This window comes from Battus philenor, unplaced genomic scaffold, assembly GCF_028537555.1.
Source record: "Battus philenor isolate CCGP_79_NKW_IND1 unplaced genomic scaffold, ilBatPhil1.0.hap1 SCAF_21, whole genome shotgun sequence".
NCBI lineage: Eukaryota > Metazoa > Arthropoda > Insecta > Lepidoptera > Papilionidae > Battus > Battus philenor.
In genome coordinates this window covers 10,484,894-10,508,898 of record NW_027181684.1, presented here as the reverse complement: position 1 = coordinate 10,508,898, position 24,005 = coordinate 10,484,894, and the positions used below count along the sequence as shown (strand labels likewise).

General features: G+C 31.4%; 1 protein-coding gene across 1 annotated transcript in view; it reads left to right on the top strand.

Annotated features, from left to right (window-relative positions):
• nAChRalpha1 (nicotinic acetylcholine receptor alpha1) overlaps positions 1–15,281 on the top strand; it is a 102,887-nt gene extending 87,606 nt beyond the window's left edge. The window contains exons 3-7 of the mRNA XM_068766401.1: positions 1,375–1,484; positions 11,016–11,196; positions 12,719–13,303; positions 14,717–14,992; positions 15,069–15,281. Coding sequence (XP_068622502.1) covers positions 1,375–1,484; positions 11,016–11,196; positions 12,719–13,303; positions 14,717–14,992; positions 15,069–15,281 — 1,365 coding nt within the window. The remainder of the gene's footprint in view (positions 1–1,374; positions 1,485–11,015; positions 11,197–12,718; positions 13,304–14,716; positions 14,993–15,068) is intronic.
• Positions 15,282–24,005: the final 8,724 nt, after the last annotated feature.

Genomic DNA, 24,005 nt, shown 5'->3' with positions numbered 1-24,005 from the left:
ATTTTCCTGGAAATGTAAAATAAATTAGACGAATTGATGGAGCCGTTTCTCTGTTTTCGCCATTAGCAACACGTTCGGCGATTTATTTTTATTTAATTAGATCTGGCCTTTATTAAATTATTTAATTTAAAGTAGGTGAATATTTACTTTACTTTAGAAACTAAAGTGAATAAGAAAGTAAAGAGAATTTTTAATTTTTTTTACTGTTTATTAACTGTACACCTCCGAGAATTTCGTAGCAACTTTCATCAAAATTTAATAACTGGTTCCGAAAAATATTAGCACAGACAGATAAAGTAATTAGGATTATGTAAATAGATGTTTCATTAAAATACATTTATCACGAATTAAATATATGTTTATAAAAATATACACCAAAATATATTATTAGATAAATTATAAAATTAAATAATACAATTATTATTTTTACTATACGAGTAAACTGGTCGATTGATTGGTAAATTTAATAATAATTTGATTGGTGTGGTGGGGATTTCTTCAAGTGGACGTGAGCCGCAATCTTATGATTTACAAACAAATTAAAATAGGAAATATGCAACCAATGTTGGTCTAATTTACTCAGCCTCACATTTAGTTTACTTCGGTGATATTAGCTGAATATAATTATACAAGTATGATAATACATTTCTGGTATAAAAGAACAGCCGTACGATGTCCAGTACTGAACAAAAACCTCCTCCAAAGTTTTTTAATACAACAGCTTGGAAGAAGCCTCCATCTCGCGCCTTGTTCTACGTACCTTTGCCGGTACGCAGTCTTCACTCCAGAATGTTAAGGTCCAAGCGGCTTTCTGTTCTGTGACCTACCCAATGCCACTTCGAATTGAAAATCTTTCTTTTTCTTCTTCTTTTAGTAATAAAAGGAATTTTTAGCCACTTCCGCCGATTAGTGCCAAACACAGAGTCTAATGACAACATCTCAAACATGACTCGGTGTAACATAACTCCTGAAGATGCCCCGTGGAGGGGTGAAACACGTGTTGAGAGATTTAGCGGTAGTAGTTGTGTGATTTGCATTGTTTGCCGCATACGCATTTATCAGCGGGCTGGCGGGCTGTGCATTTTATTGCACGACTACCACTGCATGTGCGGAAGTGGCTAAATATTGGTCCTTTTCTTACTTAGGATAGACTTCGGCGAGGTAACGCCTGATTCTATTAAATCTTCTTCTTTTAGCCTATAGACGCCTATGAACTGTACTGCCCGCATCTAGTTACTTTCCACAACCTTAACCATGTTGTCGGTCTACCTAGTGAGGGGCCAACAGAAGCCGCGTACAAAATTTTAATCATACATTAATTGTTTTAATAAGAATATTGTTTGACACGAGAGTAAATAAGAGCAATGTTCACAGGAGTGGAACGACTACAAACTGAAGTGGAACCCGGACGACTACGGCGGCGTTGACACGCTGCATGTGCCCTCCGAACACATATGGCTGCCGGATATAGTGCTATATAACAAGTAAGCTGACTTCCTGTGTTCATAAATCGAATAAAATATATTTTTTCAATCTATTTTTTTCATATTAAAAATTAAAATAAAAAATTTGTGACATAAAATGGGTGACAGTATTACCAATAAATATTTTTATTGACGATATAAAATCTTACAGTAAAATATAAGAGTACTACGTACTTATTTCAAGATCGTTTAAAATAATATTATATAAATATTAGTGTTCCAAATAATAAAAAAATAAACTAAATACTCATTCACTCTACCTAATACATAAATAAATAGAATTTTCTGTTTAAATTTTTTTTTACCTGTTAACAATTTCAAGTTAAAAAAACTTCTAAATAATTTTTATGTATAAATATCTACGTAATGTATTTATAATTTTTAGTGTACGTATCGTTTTTTTATTCTATAAATCATCGTCGTTTCAGTTCATAGACGCCCACCGCAAAACATAGTTCTCTAAAATATCTATGAGGAGATATATCATAATCGCCACGCGTGGCAGGTGGTTAGGCAACCGCAGCGTGGTTTTATGGTACACAGAGGGCGTTGCTGCCTATCCTCTGAAAACTTGTTTGTGAGCAGTGGCAATTCTATATAATGCAAAAAGTGTGAAATATGTAAGATTGTATTTCGTGAATCAAACCCGCAACCTACCGTTACCGCATTTCATAAGTAACAGTAAAATTATATTATTTTCATAGTAATATATAATATATGCGTTTTAGATTATGATCGTAGTTTTTATAAGGGAGTATCTTAAAAGTATCGAAGTTTCCGCTTAAAGAACCTTCTAGTTATGGATCCATTAATAATAAAAGAGGAATGAATCACTGTAATAGGGAGATAAAAAATAAATTTATCATATTGAAGCTTAGCTTAGCTTGACGGGGAGTGATCGATGTTTTATGAATCGCTGCATCGGCCTGCACATAAAAGTCTACGTCGAACTATTGTTTATGGATAAAAAAATATATTTATTTCAATTAAATCTATCTACACTTCATACATAAGGCTGTAAATATTGCTGTCCTCAAATACATTTAGAAAAGGTCTTTCTACATAAGTTACTCTCTGATAACGTCTATCTTAAAATACATATTTGTAACCGCTTCGTTTTTTTAATTGTATTGTTTTCTTTTTGATACTATTCGCTGGGTAATGGTGTTGATTTTCACTATTGTTTTATTTTTCAACAAAATTGTTAATTGCCAGCGGGAGAGGTTTGAGACTTGCGACGGAAGGACGGTTCTTTTCCCGGGGTATAATTCGCATTTTGTGAATTAATTATTTAGGATTGTCATTGCTCACAAACAAGTTTTATGAGAATGGGCAGCAGCATCCTCTGCGTTCTATAATATCACACTACGATCGCCCAATCACCTGGCGATTAAAGAATATCTTCGAAACGACAAAATGAGCAGAATCTAAATATCCTGTAACTAGAGAATTGTTTCGGATATTTCTCTACTTGCCTTCCAACCACCTTTGCTAATGGATAACAAATTCGTAAAGTTCCCGGAAGAAGTATTTTGTGTAAATTATGTAGCATCATCACTGTCTAAAAAGAAAATAATTCGATGATACGATACGCCCGTTCTTGAGTCGAAAAAAATTGAAGATAATCTTTGCTAAATTTGCTATCAACATTTTTATTACAAAAAGTAACATTCTCAACATTTCTCAAAACTTTGTGTAAATTATACGCAACAGACGTTGAACGTATGGCATTGATTACATTACACATATATATACAGGAATTTCATATGGTTTTTTATATCGATTTGTCAATATTTAATTAATTATTCGAAAGTGTCATATTTTGAACATTTATAGTCTGTGTTCCACAAAGGATAACAACAACAATAACAACGCTCCTGAAATATTTATGGAAACTAAAGTAGATACATTTAAAGAAATTCGCAGAGAACATCTAGCCAGGCAATAGCAAACGATCTAGCAGGACCCTCTAGGGCGTCCTTGTATTGGAATACAAATCGGGTCTTACCGAGTCCAAGGCAAGGTTTCCATGAGCTTCCACTTCCACTGAAACGATATAAGAGCTCAGCTTCCTCCCAATCCGGTAAAATAGTAGTCTATAGCGGCCCCAGCTGAGGTTCTTGCGGGAGTTGTCTAGCTTTGCTATTTTGAAAAAGGTTTCTGGCTAGGCCCCTCTGCACTCTGCCGCCTTACTACTTCGGAATCTGCAAATACTACAGCAGTGAAAGTCGGGTCAAAAAAACAGAAAGCGTATCATCCTTCACGTCAAAAGATAAAATCAGTGGAGGTGCCCGCCCGACTGTCATAGATTTTTGGCGTTAAATTATTTTTATGTAAAATATTTTCAATTTAGTTCTTTTACCCAAAATCGTGTTTCTGCAATAAAACATTATAATTATTAAACCTAAATTGGTTTGTATGAGATGTAAAAATCATATCTACAACGAATCACACTGATTCTTTACCCTGGTTTTTGAGTAGTTTGTGTATGTTAAAATCTACATAAATACATAATAATATAATTTGATTTAATATTGTTTAAAGGTCGTTAGTTATTTTAGGAATATAATGAAGTTTTGTCCTTTAACCAAAAAATTGTTATATCGCTAAATGGAAATATTTTTTGTAATCAAAAATTGTGTCCTGTGATATAAACCAATCTACTTGCCTTGATTACGATAGTAGTATGTATCTGAAATAATAATACTGGAAGAAGAGTTGTATACAAATTATTCTAACCAAACACAAGGCTTTTTTAAAAAGGCTTTTTTTTCTTTACGGAAAAAACGTTTAATCTATATACAAAAGATTATACTTTTATTTTTTTTTAAACTTATTATATAAGTAGTCATAAGATTTAATAAAACTTTATAAACATTCTGCAAGAGGAATGTCTGCTATAGAATCAATTTAAAAGTTTCAAAACAACCTGAGTCCGTCTATCCGAAGTTTTTAAACTAGTCCCATTTTTTTCAATGAACGCTAAGTTTTCTCACAAAGTCCTATAAACTCTGATTCTATTTAGTGGCCACCTTATCTCTTTATCGCAGGGCTGTCCCATTTTTCTACATTACGACAACTCGACGAGTTTATCTAACGGACATCTTAGGGATGGCGACAAAAACGCTTGACCTCCTTTATATTTGTGACTTGAATTCAAATGTACATTTTTGCTCACTTCTACAAATTAAAGATCTTCAAACGTTCGGAACATCTTAAAATACGAAGAACCATTTTTTTTATTTTCGCAATTTGTTACTTTTATTCCTTGAGGATTTGTATTTCATTATTTTTGATAATTTATTTATATTACAATTTTTTAAATTTGAAAACACTATTGACAATGATATGATCTATATGGTCTATAATTGGTGTATGATATAATTATAGTTATAATAATAATTATAAATAATTATATAGGGAATTAAAGGAAATTTAAATTTAAATTTTATGTATGCATGGGTTAGTTTAGCCAAGATATCACATTATAGGTAGTCCTTTCAACACGTATATTGTTCGCTATCATGTATAATCTTCGTGTTTAAACATATATTACAAAAATAATGATTTTTCAACAAGCCTTTTGTTATATAAAGTAAATGTATAGCGACAAATTCATACAGAAGATATGACATTTTTATTGTATTGAAAAGAGATTAGATTATGACCATTATTAAAAATAAAATACAGCAAATATTTGCCTTACATTACTTTCAAATAAATATTACATTGTTCTCTGACAATTTTATATACTTCCGCACGCTGTCTAGTCGGATAAAACTTCGGGAAGCAGAAAAGTCTGAAAACCAGTGCTGGGCGGAATTAAAAATTGAGGCGCTTCTTTTAAAAAAAATATTGCCTGTTTTTAACTATTAATCACAACGACGCATATATATATCTTCATCAATATTTGTAATGAAATTTGACAGTCACGTATCAATGTACGTTGATAATAAACCTACGTATTTTAATTTCCAAAGTTTCAATACATTCCAATAGCTCTATAGAGACAATATCTTTAACATCCCCCCAAGATCTTTCAAGTCAAGATGATGACATCATCACCTAATGATGTCATAATCCAGGCAATTAACAGTTAAACTCTTAGAAGCTTTTGAAAACTGTACACAATGATGTTGGTAGTCGGAATCAAATTTATTACTTTTTTTCTTCTTTTCAGTCGATGGACGCCTATTGCAAGGCATATGGTTTCTCTAAAGATCGCCACAATGACTGCTTCTTTACTACGCGCATTCAGCTACTTCCCACGACTTTAATTATGTCATCAGTCGAAGAAAAGGCTTATCTTTATAATATATATACATATCCGTTGGAAAACAAAATTCTGCCATGACTTCGGTTGTATATCGTCTACTGGAGATATGCCTTTCCCATAAATTTTCAATAGAACCAACTGCGGTCTGCCTTCATAGTCTGACGCAGACTTGTTATGTTGTTTGGTCTTAGTACAAGACGAAATTTCTAAGATAATTTTAATTTTAGCACCCAAAAATTAAACTAACCTAGGTAAACACGATATATAATGGCAGATCAGTACAATGACCTCACAGCCGTCTTTATATGAATTGATATTTTTAGTACTTCTTTATCAAAATTTAAACACCTCATTATGAAAGGTATCGAAACGCAAAAATGTGCTGTGTAATGTTTGTTACGTGTACATTGTATAGCTTTATTTTTTTTTTGTTAAAAGGAATATTTTTGTTTTACATAATTTTAAGTACATTTAAACATGTCATAGTTACAAAGACATAAAGATCAATTTTTTACGTAATGCATTCTATGTCTCCTCAGATATGTAATACACAAGACAATTCTTGTACCATTTTCTATGTTTATTTTTATTAATCCTAAATTGTGTCACTATTGTTTTGTTATCATTTTTTTTTCGTATTACTAAGCGCAGACAGTTAGGAGAGGAACGACTAATTATTATAATTAAAATATTTTGATCACCGCTTGTGAACTACACGATGTTACAAAATGTTTTAATCAACACGTTCGAAATTCAAAAACTAAACGCGGTAATTAAGTACGACTCAAGTAGCTCACTATTGTAAAGTACGGAAGCAAAGACGCCTATTATCAATGGCAGCTTACCGCATTTTATGCATTAACGCGTAACGATATTGCAGTCAAGACGTTTTGAACCCATTTTCGACTGCATAAAGTCGAAATTTGAATGGCAATTATAATATAACGAGGCACTACATGCGAGTAAAGGAGACCGGGTGAAGGGTACGATAAGTGTAGGCTTTACTCTGAACACCATCAGTCTGACATAAGTATAGCATACTATTTTTTATATTAATTCATCTGTAAAAATTTTAGACATTAAAAGAAAACACTCGTATGAAATTCTAGTATTTTTAATATACATAAAGTAATTGGTAATTGGTGTTAAAACTTTCAAAGGGAATGGCAAACCTTATCCCTAACCAAAAATTAATGGTATCAGAAATCATGAAACAAATTTTATTTTACTGTCTATTCCTGCGAACTTTGTACTACCAGAGTTAATTGGTCTGTCGAATTTCAATAGGCAAAATCAGTTAATGTAATATATTTAAAAGTGATCACTTTAAACAAGCGTGATTCGAAACATTTGTTAGAAGCTTTAAAGTTTTTTTGTTGACAAATTGACAATACATTCACTCCTCTAAAACTTTTATATCCATAACCGAACACTGTATACGTCAAGTGTTCAAATCACATGAAGACTGTAATTAAAACATAATTAATTTGTAAAAATCTTTGTTAAAGAGACAATTGTTTAAAGTATTAAGCTATTAATATATATATGCATTAAAGCCTATACACCTACCTATAAACAATATATAAATAAGCCTTATTTATACAGGATAAATAAAAAAGTCATAATGGTTATTAAAAGTTCAGAAAATAAAGTTATCGAAGAATCAATTACGTGCGATAAGCGTATGTAAAACATCTTCGCAATGTAAATTTATTTTCGTTGTATATTCAACATACATTTTTCTCCTTCCTGCAACGGAAATATCAATAGGCAATACGTTCATTGCGAGTAAAGAATAAAATAAATTTACCTTATTTCCATTTGTCAGAATTTTATTACGTTCACCTTTTGCATGAGGGGAAAGTTAAATTCCCCGCGGACTGACTACAGAAAGATTGTTGGAATTTTTTGTTGTGATCGCAAAGTTAATATCTCTGAATTTATATAAAGTTTCATTCAATTACTAATTCTTAAACAAGTCGTTTCCAATCCAGTTTATAATATTAAATGTAATGCGTATTTGTTTAATATTTCACATTATTGATTGACGTTCACTACTGGACATAGACTTCTCCATGATTTTATGTTTTTTTTAGTTCCACCTGTTTTAGTGTGGGATAGGGGCGTTACGATTAATACGTAATAAGTTTTCAGATGTATCTTTCTATTAACATTTGTCTTCTTTCTTCCCTCACAGGAACTTTTATTCTTTTTCTTTCTTTTATCTATCATGATATCTCTACCTTCCATAAGCATTATCGTCATTCAACCATCGCTTTTCATCCTTCTTATCTATTCTCAAAGTGTTAATCACATTATTGTTTCTAATAATACTAGTTGTAAGCGGCTTGCATTTTTCGTTTTCATAGAACCTTAGAAAAGTCATCTGCCTGCTTTATGGGCAGACGTTGTTCGCTGCGCCTGCCGGTTTGTGGTCTCCACACTTCTTTTCCCCAGTGGCCATAGAGTTCTGTGCGTTATGTGGTCCCATTACGAGAGCTATCGGTAACTTACCTGTCCTTACTTATAAAACATTCAAAATCTGGAAGGATAACGTGCTTACGCCAATTATTCTGAAGCATACAAGTCTCATTTTCCCAAAAGAGAAATAAACGGGGTAGCATCTTTATTTTGCAAAAAAGCGACAAAAAAGCTTAAAAGAAATTTATCAAATTTATCAAAATGGCGGTAAAAGTAAGCTTTCGGTTGAAATGTATAGAGGTTACTGTAATGCACCTGTGACTTCCCTAAAAGCTCTCACCGCAAATATTCTGTATAAACTTTATTTTTAATGGCGCCATGTAAGCTTAATGGAAGATAACACAACCTATATTTTACGAGACAATTTTCATGAATGTGAGAAAGTTGATAACGACAAAGCTTTTAGTGCTCCCGTCTTTAGGGATGCTCGAGCATATGTTATTCAATTTTTAGATTGACAGCACCTAAGTAAGACGTACAACGACGTTACTGGTAACGTCATAAAACAAGCAACAAGATTTTTTCACGCATACCATATAATTTAAACGCCTTTGATCTTTATTTTTTTATTATTTATTTGTTGTATTTATTAACTTCTTTTTCAAATTTACAACGCAGTCCATATTCATCTAATAATTATCAATCTACTGTATATTCCATAGACTTTATCACGGTGATTTAAGATAAAATTTACTATTGCGAAGTTTCTGAGAAGTTATAATATAACAATCATGAAACCTTGTTTTCTTTAAAATATACTATTTTCGCAGTAGGCAGGTCACATAGCACTCAGAACGGATATCTGATAGGTCCTTGAAGTTATAAAGTGTAAATTACGAATAAGCAAGCGATAGGATGGATACAATGTTACATAATTCACTCTGCATTAATTATATAGGATTGCCACTGCTTTTAAATGATGACGGGTTTCCAGATGATGGGCAGCAGCTTCCTTTGCGTACCATAATACGACACTGTGATCATCAACCCGCTTGTCAAACGAGGCGATTATAGTGTATCCCCCCATAGACATCTTTCAGGGAGGTTTACGCCTTGCAGTTAGTGTCTATGGACTGAAACGGGTATCAACACACATAGTTATATATTCTTATATTGGCTGATAATTAAACATAAATAATGATTTATTAAAAAACATGTTTGTTCCTATACAAATTGGTTTCGTGAAGAATCTTTAATATTAAACATAATAGCTGTTCTATGATCGTGTTTCCATTAATCCCAACCGCTAAGAGATTACCAACAACACAATCTCTAATACCAATGAATCATTCTAATCCGTGTGGGCTGTCAAACTGAGTAAACGCTCTTGCAGACGTTTGTACAGATGTAATGCCGTCGACTTACTCTCCCGTGTGTTGTTGTCAATAGTTTCAATTAAATTAAACACAGGCTATTAATCTCATATACATCACATATTCTATAACATTGTATTGGAGGTTAATCTCATCACGTATTCTAGAACATTGTACTGGAAACTTTAAATATTAAACTACGTTTTTTATAAATTCGACAGTTTTATTAAGAATCATTGACTCACTAGAGTAATACGTATATTTCAATTCATAAATTCTCGTCACGGACTGGTGATATGTTATAAAAAGAGAATAATATATTTTTGTAAATGTATACTTTAAAAGTATCAATGTTTATATGAATAAAACTATTTTAAAACGAATTGGTTACAGTTAGATAGATACAGTGATCCAGGTCATTCATGTGTATAAACTATCACTGCTCGTATATATATGCGGAAGATCCAGCTGTAAAAGACAGACCTGCAATCATAGATCGCGGGTTGGATTGCCGGGATACGATCTTATATAATTGATACTTTGTCCATTAACACACACACATTAACAGTACTGCTCACAAGTAAGTTTCCAAAGGATGTGCAGCAGCATCCTTTGCGTACGCTAATACCAACCCGCCTGCCGAGCGTATCGATTATGGTATATCCCTCCATAGACATCTTTTGGGTAGTTCTGTGCCCTACAGTGGGTGTCTATGAGCTGAAACGAAAACAAAAATGTTTATGTAAAAAAAAAAACTAGTAATAAACGAATTAGGTCATTTAATTTTTATTTCCATTAAACACACAAAACAATTCAAAACAAACAAAAACAAAATAGACACAGTTATCTAAGGTAGTAGCCATTTACCCACATAATGTATATATAGATTTCTTCAAAGAACACACACACGCACATACAAACAGTAAACTGCAAAATGATGAATCTCTTAAAAAAATAATACATAAAACAAACGTTATATTTTTAAATGAATGATCAACCGGCATGGTTTTTGAATGGTTATGACAACTAAAATTAAAACATAAATATTTATAATGATATATTTCCTTGTATCTATTATGTAATATTTGCCTTCTACGTACAATATCCATGAATATAATTTAAAAACACAAGAGCTAAATATATATCAATACCAATAATCTTACTTATATCTAGTATTAATAACAGATAGGTGAATATTTATTTATAGATAATATAATCATCGTTTCACTCGTAAGGCCTTCAGTGTTCAGCATGGGCCCTCCCAATAGATTCACAATAGAACCTGTTGGAGTGCCTGCAATCAAATTCTTCCGACTACCTTATTCGGGGCCTCTCACTTTTGTTAAGGCTCTAGCAGAAAACTATTCATGTTATATATATAATAATATATACATATATTGTAGCATAATATTAGCTATTATATGCCATATCTAAAAAAACAAATCTGTTGAAATATTTTAGCGCCGACGGCAACTACGAAGTAACAATAATGACGAAGGCGATCTTGCATCACGACGGCAAAGTTGTCTGGAAGCCGCCTGCCATCTACAAGTCATTTTGCGAGATCGACGTCGAGTACTTCCCTTTTGACGAGCAGACTTGCTTCATGAAGTTCGGATCTTGGAGCTACGATGGTTACACGGTTAGTTAAATACATATCGTTGCTTCACCAATCTTACCAGATATAGAATTTGATTATTTTATACTCCATAAAGAGACAAACAATATGATAATCTGATTATAAGTGCTATTACTATCCTAATAAAAGCGTTACTTTAATAATTAATGATTATAATATAAAGCTAAACAATACTAATTTGAACATCTACGACATATAACACCAGAAATAAGCCACACAATACAAAAAAAATACTTCATGGTAAATAATAATGAACGTTCATATCTTAATATAACACGTAAAACTTAAATAATATTTTGTAATGTATTTTAAGTGTGAATTTAAATATATTTGACCTGGTTTAATTTTTTATTAATTTTGTACAACGACTTAACTTTTGTATTAACGACTAAACTGGGAGAACAAGAATAAAAAATAACTAGTTTTACAATATAAGTATAGAATAATTATTATATAATATACAATTGCATATAATGAAATAGATAAATTTTCAATGAATAATAACAAAGAATAGAAGATAGTTTGCAGCAAATTGAATGTAATAACAACTTTGAAATTGAATCTACAGCTACGTGCCTTAAAAAAGACGAACTCATCAATTCGACTAAGGAAGCCAATAAATCAGTGCGGTTCCAACTTCCACGTAAACAGATGTGAAGTTTTCCTTTGCACCTTATTTCGCCCGCAATAAGGTTTATAGGGATATTTTTTTGTTATCTATTTCGAGCTTATAGGAGGTCGTTTTAGATAGTTACAGATGAGCCTGTATCAGGACTAAATAGTTCTTAATAAGGAAAAACCTTATAAAAGTGATTACTTCATACGAATCAAAAACATTATTTTTCCGTAGTTATTTAGTGTTAATGTGATATGATCAGAGAGATTTTAATAAGGTTACTCAACAGTTTTATAAAATTAAACGTTAGCTATTATTTAATCATTAGCTTACATATTTCAGGAAATTTGTTATAACGTGGTGTTGAAAAAAAAGATTAAAAATAATTTACGTATTTATGTGCCTCGTGTTACATTAATCAAATATAATTCTATGTCATAATGTATTTAGATTTTCCTGGTACAAATTAAATTATTTTGGTCCAATTCTTATCCATTTTTACTTATTTATAAAATTTAATTATCACATATTGTATAAAATATATGTAAATTATTTAAAAAACAATCTTAACATTTTCGATAATGTTAAGTCCAGAACCTGCAATGAGATTTCATTATTCTATTTCTATATTCTGCATTGTAAGGTTTAATTTCAATATCAAATGAGCGCAAACATTATTGGTTTCTGAGACGTAAACCATTTTATGCATCGAATACCGCAAGGTGGACAAAAGGCCTTGTTTTATTATAAATTGGGTGAGGCCTGTGTTCATCAACGCAAGTTTTAAGGCTGTAATGGTGATGATGATAACATATTCTATATCAAGGTGACAATCTAATGAAATCTCGGAAGAAATTTTCAATTGATAAGCTACTTTGGTATGTTATTAATACGTGTCATTGATTTCAGGTTGATCTAAGGCATCTTAAACAAACACCGGACTCGGATCAGATACCAATGGGCATTGATTTATCTGAGTATTACATCTCAGTCGAGTGGGACATAATGCGCGTACCAGCGACTCGGAATGAAAAATTCTATTCGTGCTGCGAAGAGCCATATCCTGATATTATTTTCAACCTCACGCTTAGAAGGAAAACCCTTTTCTACACTGTCAACTTAATCATCCCTTGCGTCGGCATATCTTTCCTCTCGGTTTTAGTTTTCTACTTACCTTCTGATTCTGGGGAAAAAATCTCTCTTTGCATATCCATATTGCTGTCCTTGACCGTGTTCTTCTTACTGTTAGCAGAAATTATCCCGCCTACGTCACTCACAGTTCCATTGTTAGGCAAATACTTGTTGTTTACAATGATGCTTGTTACACTATCAGTTGTTGTCACAATCGTGGTGCTAAACGTTAATTTTAGGTCCCCTGTTACACACCATATGGCACCTTGGGTTCGTAAGGTCTTTATAGATTTTTTACCACGAATATTGTGTATTCAAAGGCCCGAAAAGCCCGATGACGATGAAAACGATAAACCAACGGAGGTAAGAAATGCTAAATAATAATGAAAATGTAATCAGACGAATGATCATTTAAATCAAGTCAAACATGCACGTAAGAGCAAACAATAACACAATTAGCTTTAAGACTACTAATCAAGTTGACTTCACTAAACGAATGTTCTAGAATAAAATACATAACGGTTGATACTGTTATTTAACAGATTTCAGTTACCCGAAGATATAAACTTAACATAATTGATAAAATATCAAGCTAACACTAATAATTTTTTTTTAAAGGATAAGTATATAAATCTTAATTTATATAAGTATAAAATATTAAATGTACTGTATATGGACATGCTTAATAATTCTCCTAAGCGATGCATAAGCCGATATTATAATACACAAATATAATAAATACACAAATAAATTTAAGTTTATTCGTGGTTATGTATTAATAATAAACTTGTATTGTAAAAAAAACAGATAATTTTAGATTCACAGAACAGCCTTATATAATTTAGAACTCATATAATTCTAGTTAAAGAACTTTGGTTAAAGTTTATATTTTGATAACAGAAATTAAAAAGGTCAATAGACCAGAATAAAATAAAGTCAACCAAATGATAAGATAAAGATACAGAATACATGTAAAGGATACAAATTTGCTAATAAAAACACAGTTTTTCATTGGTGGAGCTTAAATTCATACACTATCAAACAAAATAACATATTTTTTATAATTCATGGCTTCAACATTCTACGCGTAGAAGTTCCAAGTTCGCCGATTCAAAAAGGAAAAATTATTTAATATTTCAATGACATTTTCTACCGATTTCAAATTCAGGGTCAACTCATCAATTTCCGTTAATTTCAAAGGCGGTCTCAAGAGAAATAATTTTAATTGCGTCAACCATTGGCCTCAAAATGAAACGCTTCTATCAACAATGCTCTAAACCCGTTGTACTCTGTATCGTGAAAATATCGCCTCTGCCCAATTTTATTCCATTTCGATTTTCCTTTATTACTCAACGCCGGCGGGCTTAACGAGCGCGTACGGCCCCTGTTATTTATGTTCCCCTCGTGGCTGCGGACGGATCGTGCGATATATGAGGCAACAGACGCGGCCAGAAACCGAAACTTCCACTCGAACCTAATTGTGTACCGACTTATACGATGCCGATACGCCAACCACGCGAAACGCGAACTGACACCATAATCTCTTATATTCGTGTCGCAATATCTAATCAGTTTTGAACTGCTCACTCACCACAATACTTTGTTAATATATATGTGTATATGGTGTGTTTGTGTATATATATATATATATATATGTATTTATTAAAGGAAGTTATGAACTTAAGGGGAATTTATTACTAATATAAAAAACTTTTATCTGTCATTTGATAGTTCTAATAATAATTTTAATAAATAAAAAATGGATCTTTCTTCAAGGTTTTAACCGATGTTTTCGGCGGTGACGAGTTGGACGGAAAATTCAAGGAATGGGGATGCGAGGAATATGATTTACCAGGAATGCCGCCTTCTCCACCCCCTCCTCCCGGAGGTGATGACGAACTATTCTCACCGTCGCCGGGGTCTCCCTGTCGGCTCGATTTAGATGACGGCAGTCCGTCTTTAGAAAAACCGTATGTTCGAGAAATGGAAAAAACAATCGAAGGATCAAGGTTTATAGCACAGCATGTTAAAAATAAAGATAAATTTGAAAGTGTAAGTGGTCGTCTCCCTTCTTTATAAAATTCTTAAAATAAACGATGCAATAAAATGTACGTTTTATGTTTCACAGGTAGAGGACGACTGGAAGTATGTGGCAATGGTGTTGGATAGAATTTTTCTCTTCGCCTTCACGATAGCATGTGTTCTAGGTACCGCGCTGATTATATTCAGAGCCCCGACTTTTTACGACAACTCCAAGCCAATCGATATTCTTTACTCGAAGATTGCGAAAAAGAAGTTGGAGTTGCTAAAAATGGGCTCAGAGGGCGACCCGGGTCTCTGAAATTCGTCTTACGTCTTCGGCCACTCGCCGCCGAAGACGTTCTGGGAGCTCATCGTCATGTGGTGGCATGGATGATCAATGTAAGGCTCCCAGCTGGGAACTGTGTGGCGAGGACAAGTTTTGTGCTCGGTGTGGTGCAAAGCGCCCGGTGCGCTGTGGGACGTCATTACGCCGCAAGCGTATCCAAAACCGTCTTTTTTATATTACAAAACTTTAAATTCGAGACTGTGTCCGTCGATAGTGGAAACGAGAACGCAGTAACCTCAAGACATGGGCTGTTTTGTGTTGACGCCGTTTGCGGCATAACTATTTTTATATTGCTATCCCTGTTTTGAACGTGTGTATATTTTAAGCGAATTTCTACTAGTTTTCTGTATTTATCGACTTATTTCATTATCAGGTATATTTTAATAAGAGCGCACAAACATTATACATAATAAAGTTCAGACATTTTTTTTTTTTTCATTTTCGCTATTTTATAATTTAATTAAAACTAAATTACCGACAACATTTTAAAAGTTTTAAATATAGTTATCATAAGGTTTACTTTGAATAAAATCGAGCTCAATTTCATAATTTAAGGTAATAAGAATAATAATCAGATAACGAATAGAATCAGTCATTAAAAAAATTGTAATAGTTTCACGCAAACGTCCTCGATGAATGTTGGACACTGTAGATTTAATATTGATAATATATATGACATTAAAATATACATTTTAGTATTTTATAAACTTACGTACTCGCGTAAAAATCATAAGGACAATATCGATTCATTGATTGGTAATAATTTCCCAGTAGTATTGTATTGAAGGTAATAAGCGACTTAGATATAAATAGGTGTAAAGGTTTAGTCGTTTAGGAAGTAAAGAATAACACTTATCATAATGCCAAAATAGTGGATAGTCATCGGGACGGTGTGATATTGTTTAAATAGAAATATTCGTGAACAACAACTGACTGCCAATTGCATATAACATTTTTTATAAAATTCGATATTCTTAGATAGTTTGATAAATTGTTTAAAATTACATTTTTTTAAAAAGGAGTGCCAAATAACGCCCTGAGAATATTCAGCGCAAGCTCACTAGCCAGTCTGACCTTACTTTCCGAACGTTGTCATCGGAGTACTTTCGAGTTTTGCTTCATTATACAAACTGAACATATACATTAAAATTAAAAGCTTGTCCTAATAAGCAACGACTGAAATGCCAGACTATCGCGCTTATCGCAATGTTAAATACGTCAGTTAATGATTCCCGTAATTTTACTTCACTATAATCCTAGAGTACAGGGTAAATTTAGTACACGAATATCTTCCCATTCGTACTTTCACGATTCTCACCGATAGTAACGTCTTTATTCACTTATCGGCACATTATCCCCACGTCGTAGATAATGATAAAATTGGCGTTGAGTATAGTATTTAAAAAATCGATCAAGTTTCGTTCAAGCTTAGAATAGATTCGGAATTACATTTTTTATTTCGCGTATCGTAGTATGGTGTTGCTGAGTCTTCGTGTTAAACGTCTATTATGAAATCATTTATAACACTTTTACATACGTGACGCATCTTATATATAACATCGATTTTAACCCGTTCTTAGGGGTATATGTAGAGTTTTGTGGTAATAAAAAAAAAATATTTCGAGCCGCGTTATTAATATGTCAAAGTAACTCATAATAATGTTTATTAGGTAATGATTACTTAGATTATTCCGGAGGCGATTCGTATTAAAAATGAAATCCACAGCGAGCAGTTAGGAAAACAGGGATGATTATAATAAAATAAAATCAGTCTGTTTCGTGTGATTTCACTTGATATTTATAAGTGTTATTGGATGTGTATAGGTTGTTTGGGTCAGGATGTTGCATATACTGGGCTAGTTTAGATTAGGAAACACGCCATAAATTAAATAAAATAAAATAAATAAACGGACGTCAAACGAACGGTGTTCCGGATAAGCTCGCTAAAGGTTGAAAATTGTAACGTATTGGTATCGTTAATAGAATATTAAAACAAAATTCAATGCTAGTTGGAAAGTCAGATGTTTATCTGAAGCACGAAAATGCCGCAGTTAAATTTATGGTACGTGAGCGGTGATAAACGAGGCCGCACTATTAACCGATAGCTCAAGTCACGCTGGCCAATGATCGCCGGCATACACCACGATAATGCATCTACAAATTACACCCGCGGAGCTCCAGCAAGACACCACGCCTGTATAATATAATCTTCGATGGATTTATTGGATGGAATTGTTTACATTTCTAATAAGAGATAAATATCGTTTAAACGAAAAGTAGGAATGTGCTTTTGCACGCACCGAAATACACCAAACTAGAAGTATCATAATAATTATCGAATAAAATAATAATTATTAAGCCCACAGGCTTATTACACAGTTCCGTGATTATTCAAATTTTTATTGTAGATATTTGCTAGATGTAAACGTTCTATTGTTATTTTTATATGACTGCAAATAATTATAAAAAATAGTTAGATTTTCTAAACACACCTTAGGTTAAATCGTTTAGGATAATGGTATTGTTGCGAAAGTTTCGATCGAAATGAGAAAGTTAAACTGAAATAACAAATTACAGAAAGCTCATCTTGGAATACGTAATGCGATAAACCAAAGAAAGTGTTTGAAATGTTTGGAAGGTCCGTTTTTTGAAAATTAGACCCTAGGATAATTTATACGTAAGATTTGTTAAAACTGGATGAGCTAAGTTAATACAACGATTAAAATGACAGTAAAATAATTGTGTGAATGCTGGATTGAGTTCGTCTATATTTATTTATTCATTTAAACTATCTTCACTTTATAACATTTCTTATTTTAAAAATACAAAAATTTAAGGCTCAAATATAGAATTTCATCACATACTTTCTGTGATCGGTAACCTCGGTTGTATAAACTTTAAATTTATGTCTTAAAGACGAAATTCTAAGATTGTTTCACGTTTCGGGTTATACCTATCTGTTATTTGTTTTGTTAAGTTGAACTGCATCGGGCAATTGACTTGTCTTAATGTTTGTTTCGGGTGATAAACGGGTAAGCGAAGTAGAAGTTGTGTACGTCGTAGGTAGATGAAATAAATTTAACAATAATTAAAGAAGCTAGATCATTTATGACGGTAAGTTATTTAAGTTAGTTAGGAACATATATAAGGATAAATATAAGAGATATAAAATTAGCTTCTCAGTGTTTTTAGAGTTAGTCGACGAATGAGTCGGTCCGAATGCACGATGCTAGATAAATTTGTTACGTCATCATTTCTTATTGGTTTGAAAGTTACAGTTTAAATAATTTAATCTCTTCAAATAAGTTCATTGTCTTTAGTTACTAATATTTATGTTATGATCTATTTTTTAAAATATTGGTTCTATAAAATTATTTAATTGTGAATACGTTGTTTTTAGTATGATCATTGTTTAGGCAGTAAGTTGTTATTAAAGTGTACATATTAGTTCCTATTGTTTTAGTTACGATGTTCGTAGCGTTTTTGTCTACATTGTGTGATGGGACTGCGAACTCATTGTCAGCTATCACATGGCTGTCAGTAATTTTAAGAAATCAACAAAACCGAAATGTTGACGTGTAAATATAGGTGATCAACATAGAAATTTAAATAATATTAAATTGACAAGTTATTTTTCTACGTTCCTTTCACAATACCTTTAGTGCTAATGTAGACTTGTAGTGGATAATGTTAGTTAATGTTATCTAAGTTTTTGCTTTGTCCGTTCAAAAAATGAAATAATTAAAAAAAGCAATAATTAATCTGAGTGGTTTTGATTGCGTTGAAAGTTAGGTTGTTCCCTTTGGTAATTATCGTAATATTAAGGTTTGTTTTGTAATGGAATCGACAGATAATCCGTAACGCTTTATAATTAGGTTCATCGAAATATAGAATTTCGTATAGTATCTCTTCAATAGCACTTTCGGAATCTTGTTTGTTGCACGGTGTCGATTTTTTATCATCTTATTTAATTACTTCTATTATAATATTCATTACTATATTAAAAATTACTCTTTAAAATTATGAATAAAGACGTAAGTTAGGCGTACTTGCATGTTCAATCACACGTCTTCCAAAGTGACGTAAATCTTTTAAAATTTTATTTAGTTTATTTCACACTCAACATTTGTTTTAATTTCCTCTGAAATTTTTATTTCGTTTTTAATATTTTTGATGTTATTTACGTCTTTGTTCATTCGGTTGTAACAAGGCTGGAAAATTATATTCTTTTGTCTTTATAATATTATAAAATCTAGCGTTTAATATAAAGTAAATTATATTCATAGTAATAAGTAGATAAACCACACGAAATTTGCGTTGAGCTTCCAACACGATTAGATGTAAATACAGAAATAATTAATACCATTTCACTATTCTGATCTGTAACGTTTTTTTTTTTTCAGTTTATTCAAAAAAGGATTATTAATTACATTCCATGTTTTAAATTTAAAATGTTAGCAATTTAATTGAAATTTAACTTCCTTGATACTCTGTATTTCCCTTTAGCTATACTGCTTATTGTACTATTAGGATATGAGTGCAATTTATAATGATAAATATTTTAAATTTGCACTTTTACTTGTCTTTAAAATATATTTATAAGTTGTAATAATTAGTTTTAGTTCAATGATTTGTTCTAGACTTTCTGTGTGCCTTATTTTATTAGTGTTACATCTAAGTTTTTTAAATATTTCCAATTAAATGTGAATTCAAGTATGTAAGGTTTTCTATTGTAATAAATAAATGTATTGTGCATGTCCTTTGATTTGTGTCTGGTTAAGCGACTGTATTTGAAAGTAATAAGATTTCGTGTAGGTATTCATAAGTTTAATGATATTAAAATTGTTATATAACTGCCACTATGGCGTTTAGTATAAGAATGTATGTATGATTAAAAAGTTTCATCTTGTATGATTAATAGTATGTAATGTCCTCTACTAGATATAAATAAGTTTGAGTTAGTTATGATTATTATTTCCACTTTTCTAGTCAGGAGTAACGACGTTTATTGGATAAAGATTGAAGACGATATTTAGCTTGGTTATTTATACGAAGATTATAGATTCACGTCTTCCTGGTTAAAAAAAAATCAAACTCGTTTTTTCACCCAATATATTTAAATTATATTTGTTTAATTTACGATCCCTATGAAACTTTTAATATACATTATTTCACTTCGTTATATGTATATCTGTTTTAATTCTCGACAAAATTAATTAATCCTTAATACATTTTTAATTTAATTACAAGGACTCTTTAATTAAAGTTGTTGCGGCTATAAACTTGTATCAAATCAAATATAGTAATTTATTTTATATTGCAGCGAACGTGAAAATTCTGAATATCATGTTTGTGTATCGTGATTTATTTATTGTCTTTGGAAAATCAAAATGACTTCGACATTTATTTAATGCTATTACTAAAGAAATAATTACAGATTATTAAATATATAACATAAAACATTTTGTATTTCTAATCTAAGTAGATATAAGATGAATTACGTAAAAAAGACCATAAATTATAAAGGCACAAATTACAAATAATCCATTCACACAAAATAAATTACAAAAGAACAATCAGAGAATAAATAGTTATTGTGAACAAACAGTAATCTATATATTGTTTTCAATAAATTAACTACAAAATTGTATGTCAAAACTAAATTTCCAAAGTCCGATAACGTTCAATCAATAGTTCCAAATTGCCAGTCTAAATATTTGGTAATCGCAATCAATGTCAACGGGTACCATTGTTCGTCCCGCATGTTATCGAAATGCTTTGTCCGAAATTTAACTCGCTCCATTCGGTTCGCAGCGTGCTTCGCGGGCCGCGGTTTTTGAATGCCATTTATATTGTCCTTCGTGTTTATATCTGCAATATTATCTAATAATTCTTATTTCGTTTACATACTTCTTACTTTTATATTAATATTTACACTGTTTATTTAATTTTATTTAAATACTTTTATTGAATACAAATTGCTGGAACTAAAATTATTTGACGACTTGATAACTGCTGCCGTAAACGTGATGTGGGCAGTCGTGGGAAGTAATCTGCAGGGAGACCTACGCCTTCATGTGGACGTCTATCAGCTGAAATGATAATGACGATGAACCGCCGTTAAAGATGCGCGTGCGCTGATCCAGTTTAAGTGAAACAGTCGTCCATCAGTTTCATTGGTTACCTTCGCTTGATGGTCTTGGATTCGTTGAACTGGTAGTTGGCGCACTTAGGGATGTGACGCTCGGTGGCCGGCTTGGTTAAATCATAGGTACAGCGATAAAATTGTTTATTTTACGTGCCTGTTAAAAGATCGTGTTACTAAAATATTCTCGCTCAAGAAATAGATTCTAACTTAAATCTAAACTTATAAAGACAATTTTAAATTAATATTTATGTTATTATATGAAATAAACGTTCACTTTGTCCACTAATTACTTTGAAGTAATCAGGGAGTATATTAACAAGAAGCAAATAATACAAATAGTTGTGTTAAACTCAATTGAATTATTTAAAGTTGTACGATTTCATGTATAATTACATTTTTAAATAATATTGTTTAATGCACAAGTCGCTTCACCTTCGAGTTTGATCCTACTCTGGTATTATATCTTATGTAGCGGTCTTATTGTAGACCTCTGAGGTACCCACGCGGTTTTAATTACAAAGAGGTAGAGTCTATGCGCCTTCAGTGCTTTGTCACCTCTAAAATCACTGAAAATGTAAGTGCTATCAAGATAGTTATAAATGTAAAGGCTTTAAAGGAGTGGATGTATATGTGAGCTAAATACTTGAAAGCTTTTGCACCTATTTCTAATCACTCTGAATAAATTGATCACTTTGAAACTTGTTATAAAGTAATTTTTTTTTTCTTTTGGTACATGACAGACAAATAACTCGAGACAGTACTAAATTTGCTGGAAGAGATAATAAACAATAATTAATTTTTAATAAGTAGTGATTTGAATTTTAAAAACGCTTCGTTTTATATTAATTCTGTAACCATTGATTCTTTGATGCGGTGTAACAAATATTAATTAATAGTAAATGAATTTAACAATTTAAAGTTTATACACTTAGAGTCAATTAAAAAGTAATTATTTTAGTATGTAGTAATCCAAATATTGAAAATAATTTTTATTACTGTACTATCACTACGTCATTTTTAAATACATTTATTTAGGATAAGTTGGAGCTATAAATTCATTAATTTTACGATTTTATACCAATAACAGAATACTTTATAACAAATATTTCAATTTAAATTTTTTATTAAAGTTTTATTAGCTATGTAATGTCGTCTTCAATTTTTAACCAAATAAAGCGATCAGTGAAAATGGCATATGCGAACGAACACCACATTAATGATACAAAATAAATAAATTAATATTAGTAACACGAAAGTGAAATCCTAAATTTATTTTAATATACGCGTAAGGTATAACACAATAATAGTCATCTATATAAATAATTCTATAGTAACATTAATAATAGCTTTAGATATAGATATAAAACTTGTTCATTCGAAATCGTTTGTGTCAGTATATATAATTGCCACTGATTGTAAACATTTAGAAAACTGCACGACGCTGTACGAATACATAGCAACAATCGAAACGGCTCAATAATTTACTGAATCCAATGAGCATGTAAAATAAATAACTTTAAGACATTATGTATATGTTAATAGAGTTGAAAATAATGATAAGTATCGTGACTTAATATACATAATGCTAGGTGTGTAAGATTAATGTAAGTTCCATTTTGTAATGTTAAAATTAATTAAAATTGAGCACAGACACCTACTATTATGGATACACTATTCTTATTGCTAATATTGAAATGTATAATAACATGAACTATAAATATTAAATGTTATGCGTTAATAATATATACTGTGTTTCATTTATCTTTCTACCCTGTTTATTTACGACTAAAATAACTTATATTTTTCATATAGATTAAATTAAAATATCATTGTTTACTATATTTACTACTTACTGTATTACGAATACAGATAATCCAAGCGACAATTGTCTTACATATACGCCCTTTTTGCATTTCGAACGCTCATATAGCATTACTTCAAGATATTGCAACTCAATTTTTTTTTCTAATACGTCACGGACCGTGAAAAAAGGCTTCTTATTAAAGCACGCGCACAGATACGGGTTGATTGTTTATAGGTTCAAAAGCTTTAAGGGGATGAATTTATTGCTTATTTGTTGACAATTTGTGTATAGTACACCCTGAAGATATTGATACATTGAATATGGTTATAAAACCTTTAAAACTTTTAAATCTACAACCAACCATCCTTATGTACGGTGTAATATAACAAACAATACAGCCTTTTCAACATTTTGAAAAACTTATGAATGCCTTAAACTATTTACTACACAAGACAATAGAATATGCGATATAAAAAAATGGAGGTTTAAATCTATAATATCTATATATATAAATTTAAAATATTAAATCAACTAGGTTCAAGTTCGCATTTGCATGAAAGAGAAAAGATGAAAAACACTCCAGAACGCGTCGGCCATTTCTAATCCCAGAACATCCAGTTTATTACAGAATATTTTAATATTGTAAATTATTCAACCTTATTAAATTGGCGACAATTGCAATCGTGAATTTTATTAATTTTGTTTTTTCTCTTTTCATTTGTTTTCTTACCAATTCTTACCTTTA